Source organism: Plutella xylostella, chromosome 7, assembly GCF_932276165.1.
Source record: "Plutella xylostella chromosome 7, ilPluXylo3.1, whole genome shotgun sequence".
In the NCBI taxonomy this organism is placed as follows: domain Eukaryota; kingdom Metazoa; phylum Arthropoda; class Insecta; order Lepidoptera; family Plutellidae; genus Plutella; species Plutella xylostella.
In genome coordinates this window covers 8,238,766-8,258,566 of record NC_063987.1, presented here as the reverse complement: position 1 = coordinate 8,258,566, position 19,801 = coordinate 8,238,766, and the positions used below count along the sequence as shown (strand labels likewise).

Here is a 19,801-nt window from a genome sequence, read left to right as displayed (position 1 = left end):
GTATGGGCTATTATCAAAAAAAATTAGAGGGACAACATAAAAAAAAAGTTAAATTTCGTACGTACACCAAATAAAACTTTCACTTGCGGATCACCATAGCTAAAAAAGTTAGTACTACCATCAATGTGCCCGTGAGTTGAAAATGTTTTGCATTTAATACAGATTCGACAGTAAAAAACAAAAATGCAATTTATTCATTAACAAAAAAGTTATTGCTATTTTTCCTTCGAAGGGTTCAATATTTGAAAATTTCGTTTGTTGTCTTTAATGGTCTTATTTCTCATTCATAGGTTTCAAAATCAAGTTTTAACTGTCTGAATAGCTGGTATTAGTCATCTGTAACGACAACGTGACAAATAATAGAAAAAGGGTATTGTAATGACTAATGACGGTTAATTTGTGGGACCGCTTCTACCTGTATGGTTCGGCGGAAGTTGTTCCTTGAATGAAGCGTCATTTCTACCTGTATTCGTCTAGTGGATCATAAAGAACTCTTTTAGTATTCTTAAACATAACAAAATAAAACATATTTTTTTTCAAATAATGTGCTTTATTAATTCATATTAAATGTTCAAAGTGGTGACCTCTTATTCTTATATTATATCGTGATTTGCTTCTTAACATGCTCGACATCACTTTCGCATCTCCAAGGTTACCATTCCAAGCCGCATTTCTCTGCGCATCGTATCAAAAGCGGCGTGAATTTCATTGCATTTCATTCTTTCGCGCTTCTCCAGACGTAAAAATCTAGTACGGTAAGGTCAAGCATTAGGGAAGGAGTGGTCTGAAAACTCCCTGACTGACTTGGTGTATCGAAAATTTAGGATCAACTTTAACGGTATCGATTTTTCTCTTTAAATTATTAATTTCGGGTTATCTCGTTAACAATACTATGGGATTTAAAATACGTTGTAAGTAGGTACTCGATTACTAGTACCTTATGAATATCTTACTGATTTAGTTCCCGAAAACTTCAGTTAGCTAATAATACTCTGATGAGAGACAAAGAATCGTGACAACTAAATAAGCGGGTGACGTTCAAAGTGTTGTCGTTTTTATTGTGTGGGATCGACACCGTGAATATTAAATAAATAATATTGATATTCATTACTAACCCAACGCCAAAACGATACCGTTTGATGTTGCCCACTAAATAAATAAGACTGATTCGTTACATAACAAATTGTGAATCAAAATATTGTTCAATTCTTGTAACGATCTATCCAAATCGCATATTTGGGAAGGATACAACGCACTATGAAGCCATGAAACATGTCTACTGTCTACATCGATATTCTGAACATTAATATGGGTATGTAAATATTCGGTGCAAATGAATCTCTCTCCCTCTGGTCGAGGTACTTCTGGATACAAAACGTGTCCATCGTCAAGGATATTGTCCATGTCAGTCTGTTGGAATATTTGTCGCTTTTTGATGACGGATATTACGGATGCACAAATGACGGATATTACGGATGCACAAATAGACATGCTCACATTGAGCTCCTTGACGTGCAAACCTCGGCCCGCTATGGTTCGTAGACGCCGCCGCTCCCGCCGTCGCTGGCTGGCTATGAACTTCCGAATTCACCCGACTATAACGCTCAACTGCTTTTTAATTATTTATTTTTTTACTGTTGTGGCTAAGGTGCTGGACAGTCTGCTTGATTGCAACAATTGGCCAAACACCTTGAGCTTCACGATGCCCAATTTGGGTTCAGGTCCGGTCTATCGACGGAAAGTGCCATATTGTGTCTGAAGCAGGCTGTCCAGTACTACACTGCTAGAAAAACGCCTGTGTTAGCCTGTTTTTTGGACTTGTCAAAGGCATTCGACCTAGTGTCATATAATGATATGCGCCCGTTCCTTTCCATGTTAATGTACTATGTGTGTGTTAATTATTAGTTTTTCTTAGTCTGTATGTCCCTTCTGGTTGTCTGGCATCTTACTGATCGGTGTTTTCGTTCCATTTTTGGTTGGATCTCTTTATGATTTAGTGCATCGCTGGAGTGGCGTGAAAAGAGTTCTTGGCTTTTTGGTGTCAGGTGGAACAAGGTGTTTTGACCTTCAGTCGGAAGCAAAGATGAGGTCGATCATTTCTAGTGGGATCCCTCTTCTTTCAAGGCTTAACCAGAGGGTTGAATTCACTTTGTACAATTTCTGCCCGAAGCGGGGATGATAACATTGCTCGAGGGCTCGATCGGGATAGAGTGATAGCTGGTGAGATTTGATCTCATGACTGGATTCATTCATGGAGACCGTAAGCCATAATGTCTGGTCCTCAGATTGCACCCAAGCTGATCCAGAGGAACTAAGATAGGGAGTGTGATGGCAGGAGTTGGAGTTAAGACTCATTAGATCTATGAGAAACTCGCGCATGTTGCCCTCATTGCAATCAACTTGGCTTCCATTGACTAATAAGACACCTTTTGGCACTATGAGAGTTCTTGCAGTGTTCTCATGAAACTCAAGAGATGACAGTGTCAATGTTATCTCTGTGGTGGTCATGGTCTCTAGAGGGTCCACTGTTTAGTGAATTACAACAGGTTTTTGCGGGAAAATATGTGATCTCAGGATGGTGGTGAGAGCCACATTACATTGGGCGGTTGTTAGGTAGGCTGTCTGAGTTGTTTTGGGGCCTTCTTCTAACTCCATCTTCCTGTTGATGGAGGCGTATCCTGATCTCTTTTCTACCGCCCATTTTTGATACGGTTTCAAATCATCTCGAGAGATTCGTTTCCAAAATATTGTGTCAACATGAGTCTTTCCTAGAACTAGTCGTGTTGAAGGGACTACCATCCTAAGGGAAAGAATAAGTAATACTGCTGTCTGCATGGAGATCCGCAATCGATGCATCCTCTTCGACAAAGCTTGGAAAGCCTTCTGGTTGGATAACAATGTAGGAATTGGCACAATGTTAGGTTTGTCAGAGCTTCATCTGTTGCTGAGATGTTCCCCCAAAGTTGGCAATCTTCTCCCACGACACTGGGTTGGGAGCTCCAGATCGCGTAAGACTCTGCTCGATTGAGATACCTGAATTTTTCCTCTTCTACTTTGACTTTGAGAATAGGGCAACAAATTAGTGAGATCCCTAGAGAGTCCCGCAGTTTGCAGAGTTCGGAGCTAATCAGAGCGAGATGAGGAGGCCTTCCAGGGATGTCGACAGGAAGTTTTCTGATGGAGAGTGATGGGTCTTTGTGATGTTCTAGGCTCCAATGGCTTGTGGACGTGTTATCAACAGGCAGTTCCCTTGCCCAAGTGCTGTCCAATAAGGGCAGGAAAAGGATCCAAAACAGTCTCATAAGACTTGGCTGGAGAGACAATAGTTGATTATTAAAGTTTTTTATAAATCGGTATTATAACCTTCAACCTCCCCCATGCGGAGGATAAAGACAGTCTCCTTATATGTGACGGACCAGGCTTGAAGGGATTCCGTGAGCGTCTGGTGGAAGTTGATACAGATGAGTCGGACTTGATTGTAGGGGTTTCTGTGGCTGTGGATACTGATGACCCTGGACATGGGCATTGTTCTTGTTTCTCGAGTTCCTTGTTAGATCGGGAAGGTATCAGTCTTTCTTTGAACTCTGCCCCAAATCCCTAACAAGTTTCTAGAGCTCTTTTGAGTGTCAGGGGCTTGTCCTTGTTGGTTAAGCAATAATGAGCGGAAGATCGTAGATGGGTTGGACTCCCTAACTCCTGGAATCACCAAGGGAGGCTCTTTGCATATCTGGGGGTTGATGCACAAAATCTGGTGAAACCCCTGGAGGAGTGCCTTATCTCGGAGATATTGAACGGGAGCGCAGGGCGGTGGCAGCCCGCGCGAATATGTTGGCCCGCAGGTTTGCTCGCTGCTCACGTAAAGTAAAAATTACACTATTCAAATCTTATTGTCAATTGGGCAGCCTGTGGGTCATATATACGCAAAAGGCTCTCAGCGCTTTGCGAGTTCAATATAACAATGCCTTTAGGATTTGTTGGGGCTGCCTCGCCACTGCATTGCATCCAGTATGTTTGCGGAAGCACATACTGATGGCTTCCATGCAATTATGCGCAAAAAGGTAGCGTCGCTCATGCACAGGGTGCGAGCCAGCACCAACGGCATGCTAGAGGTCATTGCAGGAAGAACGGATGGTGACATATTGAAACATTGGGTGTATATGGTCTACTTCAACAATAAAACAAGCATACGGGATGCCTATGGTTAATTTATAATATTTATTTATAATCAAAATAATCAAAATTAAGTAAACCCACCGACCAAAGGCGCCGCCGCGGCCGCGACTGCGCCCGCGACCGCGAGCGCCGCGCCCACCCCCGCCGCTCCCGCGGCCATGGCGCCCGCCGCGCCCCCGACCCGACGAGGGCGGCCCCTGCCACCACCGAGGGCTCTCCACAAACTGAAAACAAGAAAATTCCGTTTTAAATCACATCAGAGGAGTTTGCAGTGGTAAAACGATTTAAAAAGGGCAAATTCTATCTACTTTTATACTGTAGAAAAATAACAAATTTGTAATCGGACGTTCGTGTGAAGTGAGAACTTGTAAAATTGATCATAAGCATTAAATTTAATGATGATGGGCACCAATATATGGAAGCTGGGACCAGCACCAATAGAAATGAGTGATACATCGTTGAAAAGGTATTTTTTTGCAGAATATGAATAACGGAAGCGCTAGTCTTGATTTACTGTCCAATTAGAATAATCGTACCTTGAAAGTTTTTATATTTTATTTCTGTAATTTTTATGTTTTTGTTAGTTTTTCACATCCATTTTTAATTTTTAAAACAAAATGATCATATTTCATATAATATTATATTTGTTTATTATCTTAGTAAATAAAACCACTTGAAAGTAATTTCTCCAATTTCAATAATACGTGTTTACGTCATACGTGTATTACGCCCTAACTGTCATCAGGAGAGAGAGTGCAATGCCATAGAAAAATACTTCCTTCCGACGAATATATTTCAAAATGGACAACTTATACGGATTTGTCGTCATAATACTTTTTTGCTCACTTGAAAAGAGCTATCCAACGATGTGTCTCATCTTTATTGGACATAGGTCCCAAAACGCCCATTGTCATTTACGTAATTGTTTTAAAATAACGTATTTTCAAACTTACACAAATGTGGATAGGTGCGGCTGCCGGCTGCGGCGGATTTACCGGCTGCGGCGCAGGCGGACCCGGGTAGCTGAAATTTCGTTTTATTTATTTATTTATAATTCTCCGTAATAAATAATACTAGTGCTAATCGGGATCTCGGTGTCTTTAAAGAGCGTGCCTCCGCTCCGCGGTTAAAGTTAGTACAGTACATACCTAGCCGCGAACGGCGGCGCCACCTCCGTCGGCCACGGCGCATACGGCGCCGGCAGCGGCACCGCAAATGGTGGCAGAGGCCAGGCCGGGTACGGCGCCGGTGCGGGCACCGAAACATACCGGTATCTGAAATTTAATAAAAAAAATATGATTATAATTAATTATGATACGGATTCATTTGACATAATTATATCCACTATACTTGTCTTGCCACTGCCAGTATAAAACTTTATTATCTACCGATGACTGGTAGTCACATTTAGGCCCTGTTTCACAATGTCTAGTTAGTTAGCTACCTGTGCGGTTGGGGCGGGGGCGGCGGCGGCACCACCGGCGGCGCCGTTGCTCTCTCCCTACCCGGCGGCGGTGGCACCACCGGCGGCGGCATCACCGGTGGCGGCATCACCGGCGGCGGCACCACCGATCAGTACCAGTAGTTCTTCGGTATGAACAGGGCAGCCCCAAAGCAAGTAAATGCTTTGTATTCCCCGGATACCCTGACTCTAGGTCCTGTTCCGAACGAAGTGGCGCCTAAGTGAATTAAGTTGGGAGCTATGAATTTCTCCAATTCCATCCCGATTTGCATGACCACATGAGAAGATAAATCTAGGCCTTGAGTTAAAGCCCCTATCATACTGACTGCAATTTTCAATATCCAGGTCCTCTCTTCTATGCGAGTGAGCTTTCCTTCAATTTCGATTCCATCAAGTTCATCCACAAATAATAATTTGGATATGCTTTTACAGGGTGTCTACTTTCTGGAAAGTCAGGGATAGTCAGGGAAAAGTCAGGGAAGCTCAAGGTGGTCATGGAAAGTCAGGGAAATTGATGGGCCACCTGGAAAGTCAGGGAAAAATTACTAGTAAAGCATATATTTTTGTAAAATTGTAGTTCTTTCCTTTACTAATTATTATTTTTCTTTTTCTTTTTTAAACGTAAAATACTTAAGTCATAAAATAAAATCTCGTAAGCCAGATTCCAGACTCACATAGTTTGTTCAATAGTAAAATGATGTTCCCTTAATGAAATTTCTTACAAAAGAGTGTGACTCAGCTTGCCATTCTGAACAACTTTTGTTTTAAGAGTTCGTGATCTAAAATACGTCCCCACATAACGTGTTGGTGCAGACGCGCTGTATCGGTGCTCATTTCACTCATCAATTCTCATAATTTGCTACGGCAGCGGGAGCACATGCAGAAGCGTTTCCTCCACGCCGCACCTAATGTTTTTTTTGAAAGCGTCGCGACGATACGAAAATATTTGATTTTGGTTTTTTTTTTTTTTAAATTAATTGCGGTATTTACAAAGCTTAACACGCTTTACGAACTCGAGTTATTTCGGTTTTGGTGCTAGTACAAGTTTTATACACAAATTAAAAAGTTTATTTTATCTACCTGCTTCCAAACTCTCATGAAAAAAAATATATGAGGAGGCATATTTCTTCAAAGCACTCTGTACTAATCCTACCATCAATAAGTGTGCTTAAATAAAATTAACTAAGTCTTACTAAAGTCTTTTGCAATAATTGCAATAATAACCAGTGGATCCCGCTTGGGTTTCCCACCTTTAAATGACTTTTTTCTAAAGTAAAATGTCATTTTGAAAACAAAAAAAATGTATACCTATTTCTCAATTTTGCTAATACAAAAAAGAATTACACGTTATGCTAATATAAAATTATTCAAACTTTGTTGTACAAAAAAATTCAGTAGGTACTTATTTATCATTGCTTTCTATACATAATGTTGCAATAGTGGTAGATGTGCATAGCCGGAAAAAGGTGACTGAGGGGATCACTCGAAACAACTTTTGTTCTACGTGTTTTTGAAATTCGTGGTTTTTTTTTCGTATTATAACTTCACCTGTCTAGCAAAGTATGTGTGGAAAATCATTTTTTTAAGAATTTCATGTTGTTCAAAATGATCTTCCTGAGTCACTCTCGTCTCTTTCGGCTTAATATACACTTTTTACAGCCAAATATTTTACGCAGTCGAAGTTTTTTTACATAGGTGTCGCAAATTAACGGAAAACTTTCAAATCAAGCTTTTGTTTATTTTGATCTCTGGTCAGGGAAAATTTCTGAAATGGTCAGGGAAAGTCAGGGAAAAGTCAGGGAATTTTTTGGAGGATTCTGAGTGGACACCCTGAATTTAGTATCCTTTTACTCATTAGTGACAGGCAGGGTACAGTGTAGATGCATTTTGATTGGTCAAATAATGGTGAAACGGAAAAGGACTGAAGATGTGTTCACTAATGTAGGTTTGCAACAAGGTATGGGCACAAATTGTTGGCAAAACCGACAGATTGCCATAAACTAAAGTTGAACAAGGTAATACAGTATTTCTACAGAATTATTCTAAATGTTGCTACGAAATTGGTAATAGCTTCACAAAATCATTGCCTCGATAGCCTTGGTCTGTGGTCTTTGTTATTATCTGTCTCCTATATCCTACTTGTCTATATTACTTTCATTCGGTTCGTCTTGTGACATGTAAAACAGATGTTTAAGTACAGTATTTCTACAGAATCACTCCCAGTGTGGCTACGAAATTATTATGGGTTCAAAATCATAATTCTTGCTTTGATGGCGGGTGAAATCTACTATTATCCCCTATCGATATGCGCTCGTTCCTTTCCATGTTAATGTAGTATGTGTGTGTTAATTATTAGTTTTTCTTAGTCTGTATGTCCCTTCTGGATGTCTGGCATCTTACTGATCGGTGTTTTCGTTCCATTTTTGGTTGGATCTCTTTATGATTTAGTGCATCGCTGGAGTGGCGTGAAAAGAGTTCTTGGCTTTTTGGTGTCAGGTGGAACAAGGTGTTTTGACCTTCAGTCGGAAGCAAAGATGAGGTCGATCATTTCTAGTGGGATCCCTCTTCTTTCAAGGCTTAACCAGAGGGTTGAATTCACTTTGTACAATTTCTGCCCGAAGCGGGGATGATAACATTGCTCGAGGGCTCGATCGGGATAGAGTGATAGCTGGTGAGATTTGATCTCATGACTGGATTCATTCATGGAGACCATAAGCCATATTGTCTGGTCCTCAGATTGCACCCAAGCTGATCCAGAGGAACTAAGATAGGGAGTCTGATGGCAGGAGTTGGAGTTAAGACTCATTAGATCTATGAGAAACTCGCGCATGTTGCCCTCATTGCAATCAACTTGGCTTCCATTGACTAATAAGACACCTTTTGGCACTATGAGAGTTCTTGCAGTGTTCTCATGAAACTCAAGAGATGACAGTGTCAATGTTATCTCTGTGGTGGTCATGGTCTCTAGGGGGTCCACTGTTTTGTGAATTACAACAGGTTTTTGCGGGAAAATATGTGATCTCAGGATGGTGGTGAGAGCCACATTACATTGGGCGGTTGTTAGGTAGGCTGTCTGAGTTGTTTTGGGGCCTTCTTCTAACTCCATCTTCCTGTTGATGGAGGCGTATCCTGATCTCTTTTCTACCGCCCATTTTTGATACGGTTTCAAATCATCTCGAGAGATTCGTTTCCAAAATATTATGTCAACATGAGTCTTTCCTAGAACTAGTCGTGTTGAAGGGACTACAATCCTAAGGAAAAGAATAAGTAATACTGCTGTCTGCATGGAGATCCGCAATCGATGCATCCTCTTCGACAAAGCTTGGAATGCCTTCTGGTTGGATAACAATGTAGCAATTGGCACAATGTTAGGTTTGTCAGAGCTTCATCTGTTGCTGAGATGTTCCCCCAAAGTTGGCAATCTTCTCCCACGACACTGGGTTGGGAGCTCCAGATCGCGTAAGACTCTGCTCGATTGAGATACCTGAATTTTTCCTCTTCTACTTTGACTTTGAGAATAGGGCAACAAATTAGTGAGATCCCTAGAGAGTCCCGCAGTTTGCAGAGTTCAGAGCTAATCAGAGCGAGATGAGGAGGCCTTACAGGGATGTCGACAGGAAGTTTTCTGATGGAGAGTGATGGGTCTTTGTGATGTTCTAGGCTCCAATGGCTTGTGGACGTGTTATCAACAGGCAGTTCCCTTGCCCAAGTGCTGTCCAATAAGGGCAGGAAAAGGATCCAAAACAGTCTCATAAGACTTGGCTGGAGAGACAATAGTTGATTATTAAAGTTTTTTATAAATCGGTATTATAACCTTCAACCTCCCCCATGCGGAGGATAAAGACAGTCTCCTTATATGTGACGGACCAGGCTTGAAGGGATTCCGTGAGCGTCTGGTGGAAGTTGATACAGATGAGTCGGACTTGATTGTAGGGGTTTCTGTGGCTGTGGATACTGATGAACCTGGACATGGGCATTGTTCTTGTTTCTCGAGTTCCTTGTTAGATCGGGAAGGTATCAGTCTTTCTTTGAACTCTGCCCCAAATCCCTAACAAGTTTCTAGAGCTCTTTTGAGTGTCAGGGGCTTGTCCTTGTTGGTTAAGCAATAATGAGCGGAAGATCGTAGATGGGTTGGACTCCCTAACTCCTGGAATCACCAAGGGAGGCTCTTTGCATATCTGGGGGTTGATGCACAAAATCTGGTGAAACCCCTGGAGGAGTGCCTTATCTCGGAGATTTAAATGGAACCTGGCGATGGTAATGGTGGCTTTAACTGAAAGGAATGCTCTTGTGTTGTTGATCCCTGTCAATATTGAGTTTTCTGACATTTGTCTACAGTAGTTCTTCGGTATGAACAGGGCAGCCCCAAAGCAAGTAAATGCTTTGTATTCCCCGGATACCCTGACTCTAGGTCCTGTTCCGAACGAAGTGGCGGCTAAGTGAATTAAGTTGGGAGCTATGAATTTCTCCAATTCCATCCCGATTTGCATGACCACATGAGAAGATAAATCTAGGCCTTGAGTTAAAGCCCCTATCATACTGACTGCAATTTTCAATATCCATGTCCTCTCTTCTATGCGAGTGAGCTTTCCTTCAATTTCGATTCCATCAAGTTCATCCACAAATAATAATTTGGATATGCTTTTAGTATCCTTTTACTCATTAGTGACAGGCAGGGTACAGTGTAGATGCATTTTGATTGGTCAAATAATGGTGAAACGGAAAAGGACTGAAGATGTGTTCACTAATGTAGGTTTGCAACAAGGTATGGGCACAAATTGTTGGCAAAACCGACAGATTGCCATAAACTAAAGTTGAACAAGGTAATACAGTATTTCTACAGAATTATTCTAAATGTTGCTACGAAATTGGTAATAGCTTCACAAAATCATTGCCTCGATAGCCTTGGTCTGTGGTCTTTGTTATTATCTGTCTCCTATATCCTACTTGTCTATATTACTTTCATTCGGTTCGTCTTGTGACATGTAAAACAGATGTTTAAGTACAGTATTTCTACAGAATCACTCCCAGTGTGGCTACGAAATTATTATGGGTTCAAAATCATAATTCTTGCTTTGATGGCGGGTGAAATCTACTATTATCCCCTATCGATATGCGCTCGTTCCTTTCCATGTTAATGTAGTATGTGTGTGTTAATTATTAGTTTTTCTTAGTCTGTATGTCCCTTCTGGTTGTCTGGCATCTTACTGATCGGTGTTTTCGTTCCATTTTTGGTTGGATCTCTTTATGATTTAGTGCATCGCTGGAGTGGCGTGAAAAGAGTTCTTGGCTTTTTGGTGTCAGGTGGAACAAGGTGTTTTGACCTTCAGTCGGAAGCAAAGATGAGGTCGATCATTTCTAGTGGGATCCCTCTTCTTTCAAGGCTTAACCAGAGGGTTGAATTTACTTTGTACAATTTCTGCCCGAAGCGGGGATTATAACATTGCTCGAGGGCTCGATCGGGATAGAGTGATAGCTGGTGAGATTTGATCTCATGACTGGATTCATTCATGGAGACGATAAGCCATAATGTCTGGTCCTCAGATTGCACCCAAGCTGATCCAGAGGAACTAAGATAGGGAGTCTGATGGCAGGAGTTGGAGTTAAGACTCATTAGATCTATGAGAAACTCGCGGATGTTGCCCTCATTGCAATCAACTTGGCTTCTTGGTCAATTGGGCAGCCTGTGGGTCAAATATACGCAAAAGGCTCTCAGCGCTCTGCGAGTTCAATATAACAATGCCTTTAGGAATTGTTGGGGCTGCCTCGCCACTGCAGTGCATCCAGTATGTTTGCGGAAGCACATACTGATGGCTTCCATGCAATTATGCGCAAAAAGGTAGCGTCGCTCATGCACAGGGTGCGAGCCAGCACCAACGGCATGCTAGAGGTCATTGCAGGAAGAACGGATGGTAACATATTGAAACATTGGGTGTATATGGTCTACTTCAACAATAAAACAAGCATACGGGATGCCTATGGTTAATTTATAATATTTATTTATAATCAAAATAATCAAAATTAAGTAAACCCACCGACCAAAGGCGCCGCCGCGGCCGCGACTGCGCCCGCGACCGCGAGCGCCGCGCCCACCCCCGCCGCTCCCGCGGCCATGGCGCCCGCCGCGCCCCCGACCCGACGAGGGCGGCCCCTGCCACCACCGAGGGCTCTCCACAAACTGAAAACAAGAAAATTCCGTTTTAAATCACATCAGAGGAGTTTGCAGTGGTAAAACGATTTAAAAAGGGCAAATTCTATCTACTTTTATACTGTAGAAAAATAACAAATTTGTAATCGGACGTTCGTGTGAAGTGAGAACTTGTAAAATTGATCATAAGCATTAAATTTAATGATGATGGGCACCAATATATGGAAGCTGGGACCAGCACCAATAGAAATGAGTGATACATCGTTGAAAAGGTATTTTTTTGCAGAATATGAATAACGGAAGCGCTAGTCTTGATTTACTGTCCAATTAGAATAATCGTACCTTGAAAGTTTTTATATTTTATTTCTGTAATTTTTATGTTTTTGTTAGTTTTTCACATCCATTTTTAATTTTTAAAACAAAATGATCATATTTCATATAATATTATATTTGTTTATTATCTTAGTAAATAAAACCACTTGAAAGTAATTTCTCCAATTTCAATAATACGTGTTTACGTCATACGTGTATTACGCCCTAACTGTCATCAGGAGAGAGAGTGCAATGCCATAGAAAAATACTTCCTTCCGACGAATATATTTCAAAATGGACAACTTATACGGATTTGTCGTCATAATACTTTTTTGCTCACTTGAAAAGAGCTATCCAACGATGTGTCTCATCTTTATTGGACATAGGTCCCAAAACGCCCATTGTCATTTACGTAATTGTTTTAAAATAACGTATTTTCAAACTTACACAAATGTGGATAGGTGCGGCTGCCGGCTGCGGCGGATTTACCGGCTGCGGCGCAGGCGGACCCGGGTAGCTGAAATTTCGTTTTATTTATTTATTTATAATTCTCCGTAATAAATAATACTAGTGCTAATCGGGATCTCGGTGTCTTTAAAGAGCGTGCCTCCGCTCCGCGGTTAAAGTTAGTACAGTACATACCTAGCCGCGAACGGCGGCGCCACCTCCGTCGGCCACGGCGCATACGGCGCCGGCAGCGGCACCGCAAATGGTGGCAGAGGCCAGGCCGGGTACGGCGCCGGTGCGGGCACCGAAACATACCGGTATCTGAAATTTAATAAAAAAATATGATTATAATTAATTATGATACGGATTCATTTGACATAATTATATCCACTATACTTGTCTTGCCACTGCCAGTATAAAACTTTATTATCTACCGATGACTGGTAGTCACATTTAGGCCCTGTTTCACAATGTCTAGTTAGTTAGCTACCTGTGCGGTTGGGGCGGGGGCGGCGGCGGCACCACCGGCGGCGCCGTTGCTCTCTCCCTACCCGGCGGCGGTGGCACCACCGGCGGCGGCATCACCGGTGGCGGCATCACCGGCGGCGGCACCACCGATCAGTACCAGTAGTTCTTCGGTATGAACAGGGCAGCCCCAAAGCAAGTAAATGCTTTGTATTCCCCGGATACCCTGACTCTAGGTCCTGTTCCGAACGAAGTGGCGCCTAAGTGAATTAAGTTGGGAGCTATGAATTTCTCCAATTCCATCCCGATTTGCATGACCACATGAGAAGATAAATCTAGGCCTTGAGTTAAAGCCCCTATCATACTGACTGCAATTTTCAATATCCAGGTCCTCTCTTCTATGCGAGTGAGCTTTCCTTCAATTTCGATTCCATCAAGTTCATCCACAAATAATAATTTGGATATGCTTTTAGTATCCTTTTACTCATTAGTGACAGGCAGGGTACAGTGTAGATGCATTTTGATTGGTCAAATAATGGTGAAACGGAAAAGGACTGAAGATGTGTTCACTAATGTAGGTTTGCAACAAGGTATGGGCACAAATTGTTGGCAAAACCGACAGATTGCCATAAACTAAAGTTGAACAAGGTAATACAGTATTTCTACAGAATTATTCTAAATGTTGCTACGAAATTGGTAATAGCTTCACAAAATCATTGCCTCGATAGCCTTGGTCTGTGGTCTTTGTTATTATCTGTCTCCTATATCCTACTTGTCTATATTACTTTCATTCGGTTCGTCTTGTGACATGTAAAACAGATGTTTAAGTACAGTATTTCTACAGAATCACTCCTAGTGTGGCTACGAAATTATTTCTGGCTACAAAATCATAATTCTTGCTTTGATGGCGGGTGAAATCTACTATTATCCCCTATCGATATGCGCTCGTTCCTTTCCATGTTAATGTAGTATGTGTGTGTTAATTATTAGTTTTTCTTAGTCTGTATGTCCCTTCTGGATGTCTGGCATCTTACTGATCGGTGTTTTCGTTCCATTTTTGGTTGGATCTCTTTATGATTTAGTGCATCGCTGGAGTGGCGTGAAAAGAGTTCTTGGCTTTTTGGTGTCAGGTGGAACAAGGTGTTTTGACCTTCAGTCGGAAGCAAAGATGAGGTCGATCATTTCTAGTGGGATCCCTCTTCTTTCAAGGCTTAACCAGAGGGTTGAATTCACTTTGTACAATTTCTGCCCGAAGCGGGGATGATAACATTGCTCGAGGGCTCGATCGGGATAGAGTGATAGCTGGTGAGATTTGATCTCATGACTGGATTCATTCATGGAGACCATAAGCCATATTGTCTGGTCCTCAGATTGCACCCAAGCTGATTCAGAGGAACTAAGATAGGGAGTCTGATGGCAGGAGTTGGAGTTAAGACTCATTAGATCTATGAGAAACTCGCGGATGTTGCCCTCATTGCAATCAACTTGGCTTCCATTGACTAATAAGACACCTTTTGGCACTATGAGAGTTCTTGCAGTGTTCTCATGAAACTCAAGAGATGACAGTGTCAATGTTATCTCTGTGGTGGTCATGGTCTCTAGGGGGTCCACTGTTTTGTGAATTACAACAGGTTTTTGCGGGAAAATATGTGATCTCAGGATGGTGGTGAGAGCCACATTACATTGGGCGGTTGTTAGGTAGGCTGTCTGAGTTGTTTTGGGGCCTTCTTCTAACTCCATCTTCCTGTTGATGGAGGCGTATCCTGATCTCTTTTCTACCGCCCATTTTTGATACGGTTTCAAATCATCTCGAGAGATTCGTTTCCAAAATATTATGTCAACATGAGTCTTTCCTAGAACTAGTCGTGTTGAAGGGACTACAATCCTAAGGAAAAGAATAAGTAATACTGCTGTCTGCATGGAGATCCGCAATCGATGCATCCTCTTCGACAAAGCTTGGAATGCCTTCTGGTTGGATAACAATGTAGCAATTGGCACAATGTTAGGTTTGTCAGAGCTTCATCTGTTGCTGAGATGTTCCCCCAAAGTTGGCAATCTTCTCCCACGACACTGGGTTGGGAGCTCCAGATCGCGTAAGACTCTGCTCGATTGAGATACCTGAATTTTTCCTCTTCTACTTTGACTTTGAGAATAGGGCAACAAATTAGTGAGATCCCTAGAGAGTCCCGCAGTTTGCAGAGTTCGGAGCTAATCAGAGCGAGATGAGGAGGCCTTCCAGGGATGTCGACAGGAAGTTTTCTGATGGAGAGTGATGGGTCTTTGTGATGTTCTAGGCTCCAATGGCTTGTGGACGTGTTATCAACAGGCAGTTCCCTTGCCCAAGTGCTGTCCAATAAGGGCAGGAAAAGGATCCAAAACAGTCTCATAAGACTTGGCTGGAGAGACAATAGTTGATTATTAAAGTTTTTTATAAATCGGTATTATAACCTTCAACCTCCCCCATGCGGAGGATAAAGACAGTCTCCTTATATGTGACGGACCAGGCTTGAAGGGATTCCGTGAGCGTCTGGTGGAAGTTGATACAGATGAGTCGGACTTGATTGTAGGGGTTTCTGTGGCTGTGGATACTGATGAACCTGGACATGGGCATTGTTCTTGTTTCTCGAGTTCCTTGTTAGATCGGGAAGGTATCAGTCTTTCTTTGAACTCTGCCCCAAATCCCTAACAAGTTTCTAGAGCTCTTTTGAGTGTCAGGGGCTTGTCCTTGTTGGTTAAGCAATAATGAGCGGAAGATCGTAGATGGGTTGGACTCCCTAACTCCTGGAATCACCAAGGGAGGCTCTTTGCATATCTGGGGGTTGATGCACAAAATCTGGTGAAACCCCTGGAGGAGTGCCTTATCTCGGAGATTTAAATGGAACCTGGCGATGGTAATGGTGGCTTTAACTGAAAGGAATGCTCTTGTGTTGTTGATCCCTGTCAATAATGAGTTTTCTGACATTTGTCTACAGTAGTTCTTCGGTATGAACAGGGCAGCCCCAAAGCAAATAAATGCTTTGTATTCCCCGGATACCCTGACTCTAGGTCCTGTTCCGAACGAAGTGGCGGCTAAGTGAATTAAGTTGGGAGCTATGAATTTCTCCAATTCCATCCCGATTTGCATGACCACATGAGAAGATAAATCTAGGCCTTGAGTTAAAGCCCCTATCATACTGACTGCAATTTTCAATATCCATGTCCTCTCTTCTATGCGAGTGAGCTTTCCTTCAATTTCGATTCCATCAAGTTCATCCACAAATAATAATTTGGATATGCTTTTAGTATCCTTTTACTCATTAGTGACAGGCAGGGTACAGTGTAGATGCATTTTGATTGGTCAAATAATGGTGAAACGGAAAAGGACTGAAGATGTGTTCACTAATGTAGGTTTGCAACAAGGTATGGGCACAAATTGTTGGCAAAACCGACAGATTGCCATAAACTAAAGTTGAACAAGGTAATACAGTATTTCTACAGAATTATTCTAAATGTTGCTACGAAATTGGTAATAGCTTCACAAAATCATTGCCTCGATAGCCTTGGTCTGTGGTCTTTGTTATTATCTGTCTCCTATATCCTACTTGTCTATATTACTTTCATTCGGTTCGTCTTGTGACATGTAAAACAGATGTTTAAGTACAGTATTTCTACAGAATCACTCCTAGTGTGGCTACGAAATTATTTCTGGCTACAAAATCATAATTCTTGCTTTGATGGCGGGTGAAATCTACTATTATCCCCTATCGATATGCGCTCGTTCCTTTCCATGTTAATGTAGTATGTGTGTGTTAATTATTAGTTTTTCTTAGTCTGTATGTCCCTTCTGGTTGTCTGGCATCTTACTGATCGGTGTTTTCGTTCCATTTTTGGTTGGATCTCTTTATGATTTAGTGCATCGCTGGAGTGGCGTGAAAAGAGTTCTTGGCTTTTTGGTGTCAGGTGGAACAAGGTGTTTTGACCTTCAGTCGGAAGCAAAGATGAGGTCGATCATTTCTAGTGGGATCCCTCTTCTTTCAAGGCTTAACCAGAGGGTTGAATTTACTTTGTACAATTTCTGCCCGAAGCGGGGATTATAACATTGCTCGAGGGCTCGATCGGGATAGAGTGATAGCTGGTGAGATTTGATCTCATGACTGGATTCATTCATGGAGACGATAAGCCATAATGTCTGGTCCTCAGATTGCACCCAAGCTGATCCAGAGGAACTAAGATAGGGAGTCTGATGGCAGGAGTTGGAGTTAAGACTCATTAGATCTATGAGAAACTCGCGGATGTTGCCCTCATTGCAATCAACTTGGCTTCTTGGTCAATTGGGCAGCCTGTGGGTCAAATATACGCAAAAGGCTCTCAGCGCTATGCGAGTTCAATATAACAATGCCTTTAGGAATTGTTGGGGCTGCCTCGCCACTGCAGTGCATCCAGTATGTTTGCGCAAGCACATACTGATGGCTTCCATGCAATTATGCGCAAAAAGGTAGCGTCGCTCATGCACAGGGTGCGAGCCAGCACCAACGGCATGCTAGAGGTCATTGCAGGAAGAACGGATGGTAACATATTGAAACATTGGGTGTATATGGTCTACTTCAACAATAAAACAAGCATACGGGATGCCTATGGTTAATTTATAATATTTATTTCTAAGATAATCATAATAATCTAAGATAATCAAGATAATCAAAATCGGTGGGTTTACTTAATTTATTAAGTAAACCCACCGATTTTGAGGGAGTCTGATGGCAGGAGTTGGAGTTAAGACTCATTAGATCTATGAGAAACTCGCGCATGTTGCCCTCATTGCAATCAACTTGGCTTCCATTGACTAATAAGACACCTTTTGGCACTATGAGAGTTCTTGCAGTGTTCTCATGAAACTCAAGAGATGACAGTGTCAATGTTATCTCTGTGGTGGTCATGGTCTCTAGGGGGTCCACTGTTTTGTGAATTACAACAGGTTTTTGCGGGAAAATATGTGATCTCAGGATGGTGGTGAGAGCCACATTACATTGGGCGGTTGTTAGGTAGGCTGTCTGAGTTGTTTTGGGGCCTTCTTCTAACTCCATCTTCCTGTTGATGGAGGCGTATCCTGATCTCTTTTCTACCGCCCATTTTTGATACGGTTTCAAATCATCTCGAGAGATTCGTTTCCAAAATATTATGTCAACATCAGTCTTTCCAAGAACTAGTCGTGTTGAAGGGACTACCATCCTAAGGGAAAGAATAAGTAATACTGCTGTCTGTATGGAGATCCGCAATCGATGCATCCTCTTCGACAAAGCTTGGAAAGCCTTCTGGTTGGATAACAATGTAGGAATTGGCACAATGTTAGGTTTGTCAGAGCTTCATCTGTTGCTGAGATGTTCCCCCAAAGTTGGCAATCTTCTCCCACGACACAGGGTTGGGAGCTCCAGATCGCGTAAGACTCTGCTCGATTGAGATACCTGAATTTTTCCTCTTCTACTTTGACTTTGAGAATAGGGCAACAAATTAGTGAGATCCCTAGAGAGTCCCGCAGTTTGCAGAGTTCGGAGCTAATCAGAGCGAGATGAGGAGGCCTTTGTGATGTTCTAGGCTCCAATGGCTTGTGGATGTGTTATCAACAGGCAGTTCCCTTGCCCAAGTGCTGTCCAATAAGGGCAGGAAAAGGATCCAAAACAGTCTCATAAGACTTGGCTGGAGAGACAATAGTTGATTATTAAAGTTTTTTATAAATCGGTATTATAACCTTCAACCTCCCCCATGCGGAGGATAAAGACAGTCTCCTTATATGTGACGGACCAGGCTTGAAGGGATTCCGTGAGCGTCTGGTGGAAGTTGATACAGATGAGTCGGACTTGATTGTAGGGGTTTCTGTGGCTGTGGATACTGATGAACCTGGACATGACGAAGTACCCAGCAAATGTGACGACAGGAGTTCCTGTCAAAATCTTTGATAGTGCGCGTCTTCTTCTTCTTGGCGTCCTATGACCCCCCGTGGGGGAAAGGGCAGACACAACGGTTCTCCATCTCAGTCTGTCGACGGCAGCGAGCTTCACGTGGTCCAGGCCACGTCATCTCCGCGTCCTGCATCTCGTCATGAAAGTGTGCATCACTGAAAATATAATACCTAAATGGCCATTAGAATTGAATTACGTTCACCCTAGATAACACAGTACACAGTCATGCATGCACTATAATACCACAATATATTATAATATAATGAGCTCTTACTTAAAAGAGCTATGATATAAGTAAAGCTATCGATGTTAACTGTTATTTGTCACACCAGAGTAAAAGTTCTTACTGTACCTTAGTTAATGAAAAATAAATAAATAATGATTATTATTAATAAGCACACTATACAGAATTCTTGAATCAGAATATAGGCTAAGAATTTTGTAAGAAAAAAAAAATTAATTTAGAAATACCATTGTGATCTTAATCATACCTACTTATAACAATAATAAACAATATAAAATAATTTAACATGATTGTGTTGATGTAGTTTCTAATGTGGATTTGTATAAAATAAAATAAATTTGTCTTGGCATCTTTTATTTACATATTAAGAAACCAAAATAAATCTACAAAAAATAAACTGGTCACATTCACTGTAAGTTGAAAGTAACCTCCATTAAAATAGAATACAAAAAGAAAAAAGATCTTCAGCTGGAATCGATCCTCGAACCTCTAGGTTGATATGGAGCTACATCCAACTAGGCTACGGTTCAGATAATTATTATGGTGAAAAGTTCCTTCACTTTCTTCCCGAGCCAAAAGCATTTTTTAGCTGCTTACACTTAATTCATTATTTTGAA

General features: G+C 41.8%; 2 protein-coding genes and 1 long non-coding RNA gene across 3 annotated transcripts; 1 reads left to right on the top strand and 2 right to left on the bottom strand.

The window, feature by feature from the left end:
- Positions 1-3,550: 3,550 nt before the first annotated feature.
- On the bottom strand, positions 3,551-5,766 carry LOC125488812 (formin-like protein 5). Its single transcript, XM_048622299.1, has 5 exons — positions 5,618-5,766; positions 5,322-5,447; positions 5,127-5,196; positions 4,259-4,397; positions 3,551-3,696 (listed from the first exon to the last, which is right to left on the bottom strand). Exons 1-5 carry the CDS (start codon positions 5,722-5,724, stop codon positions 3,551-3,553), a joined length of 588 nt encoding a protein of 195 aa, XP_048478256.1. The 5' UTR covers positions 5,725-5,766.
- Positions 5,767-9,320: 3,554 nt separating this feature from the next.
- On the bottom strand, positions 9,321-13,181 carry LOC105390770 (leucine-rich repeat extensin-like protein 6). The gene is made up of 5 exons (XM_048622298.1): positions 13,033-13,181; positions 12,738-12,863; positions 12,543-12,612; positions 11,675-11,813; positions 9,321-9,397 (listed from the first exon to the last, which is right to left on the bottom strand). The coding sequence occupies exons 1-5, from the start codon at positions 13,137-13,139 to the stop codon at positions 9,321-9,323; spliced, it is 519 nt and encodes a 172-aa protein (XP_048478255.1). The 5' UTR covers positions 13,140-13,181.
- Positions 13,182-13,190: 9 nt separating this feature from the next.
- LOC119690800 lies at positions 13,191-19,533 on the top strand. The gene is made up of 2 exons (XR_007266485.1): positions 13,191-15,283; positions 18,558-19,533. It is a non-coding gene; the product is annotated as an uncharacterized LOC119690800 (long non-coding RNA).
- Positions 19,534-19,801: the final 268 nt, after the last annotated feature.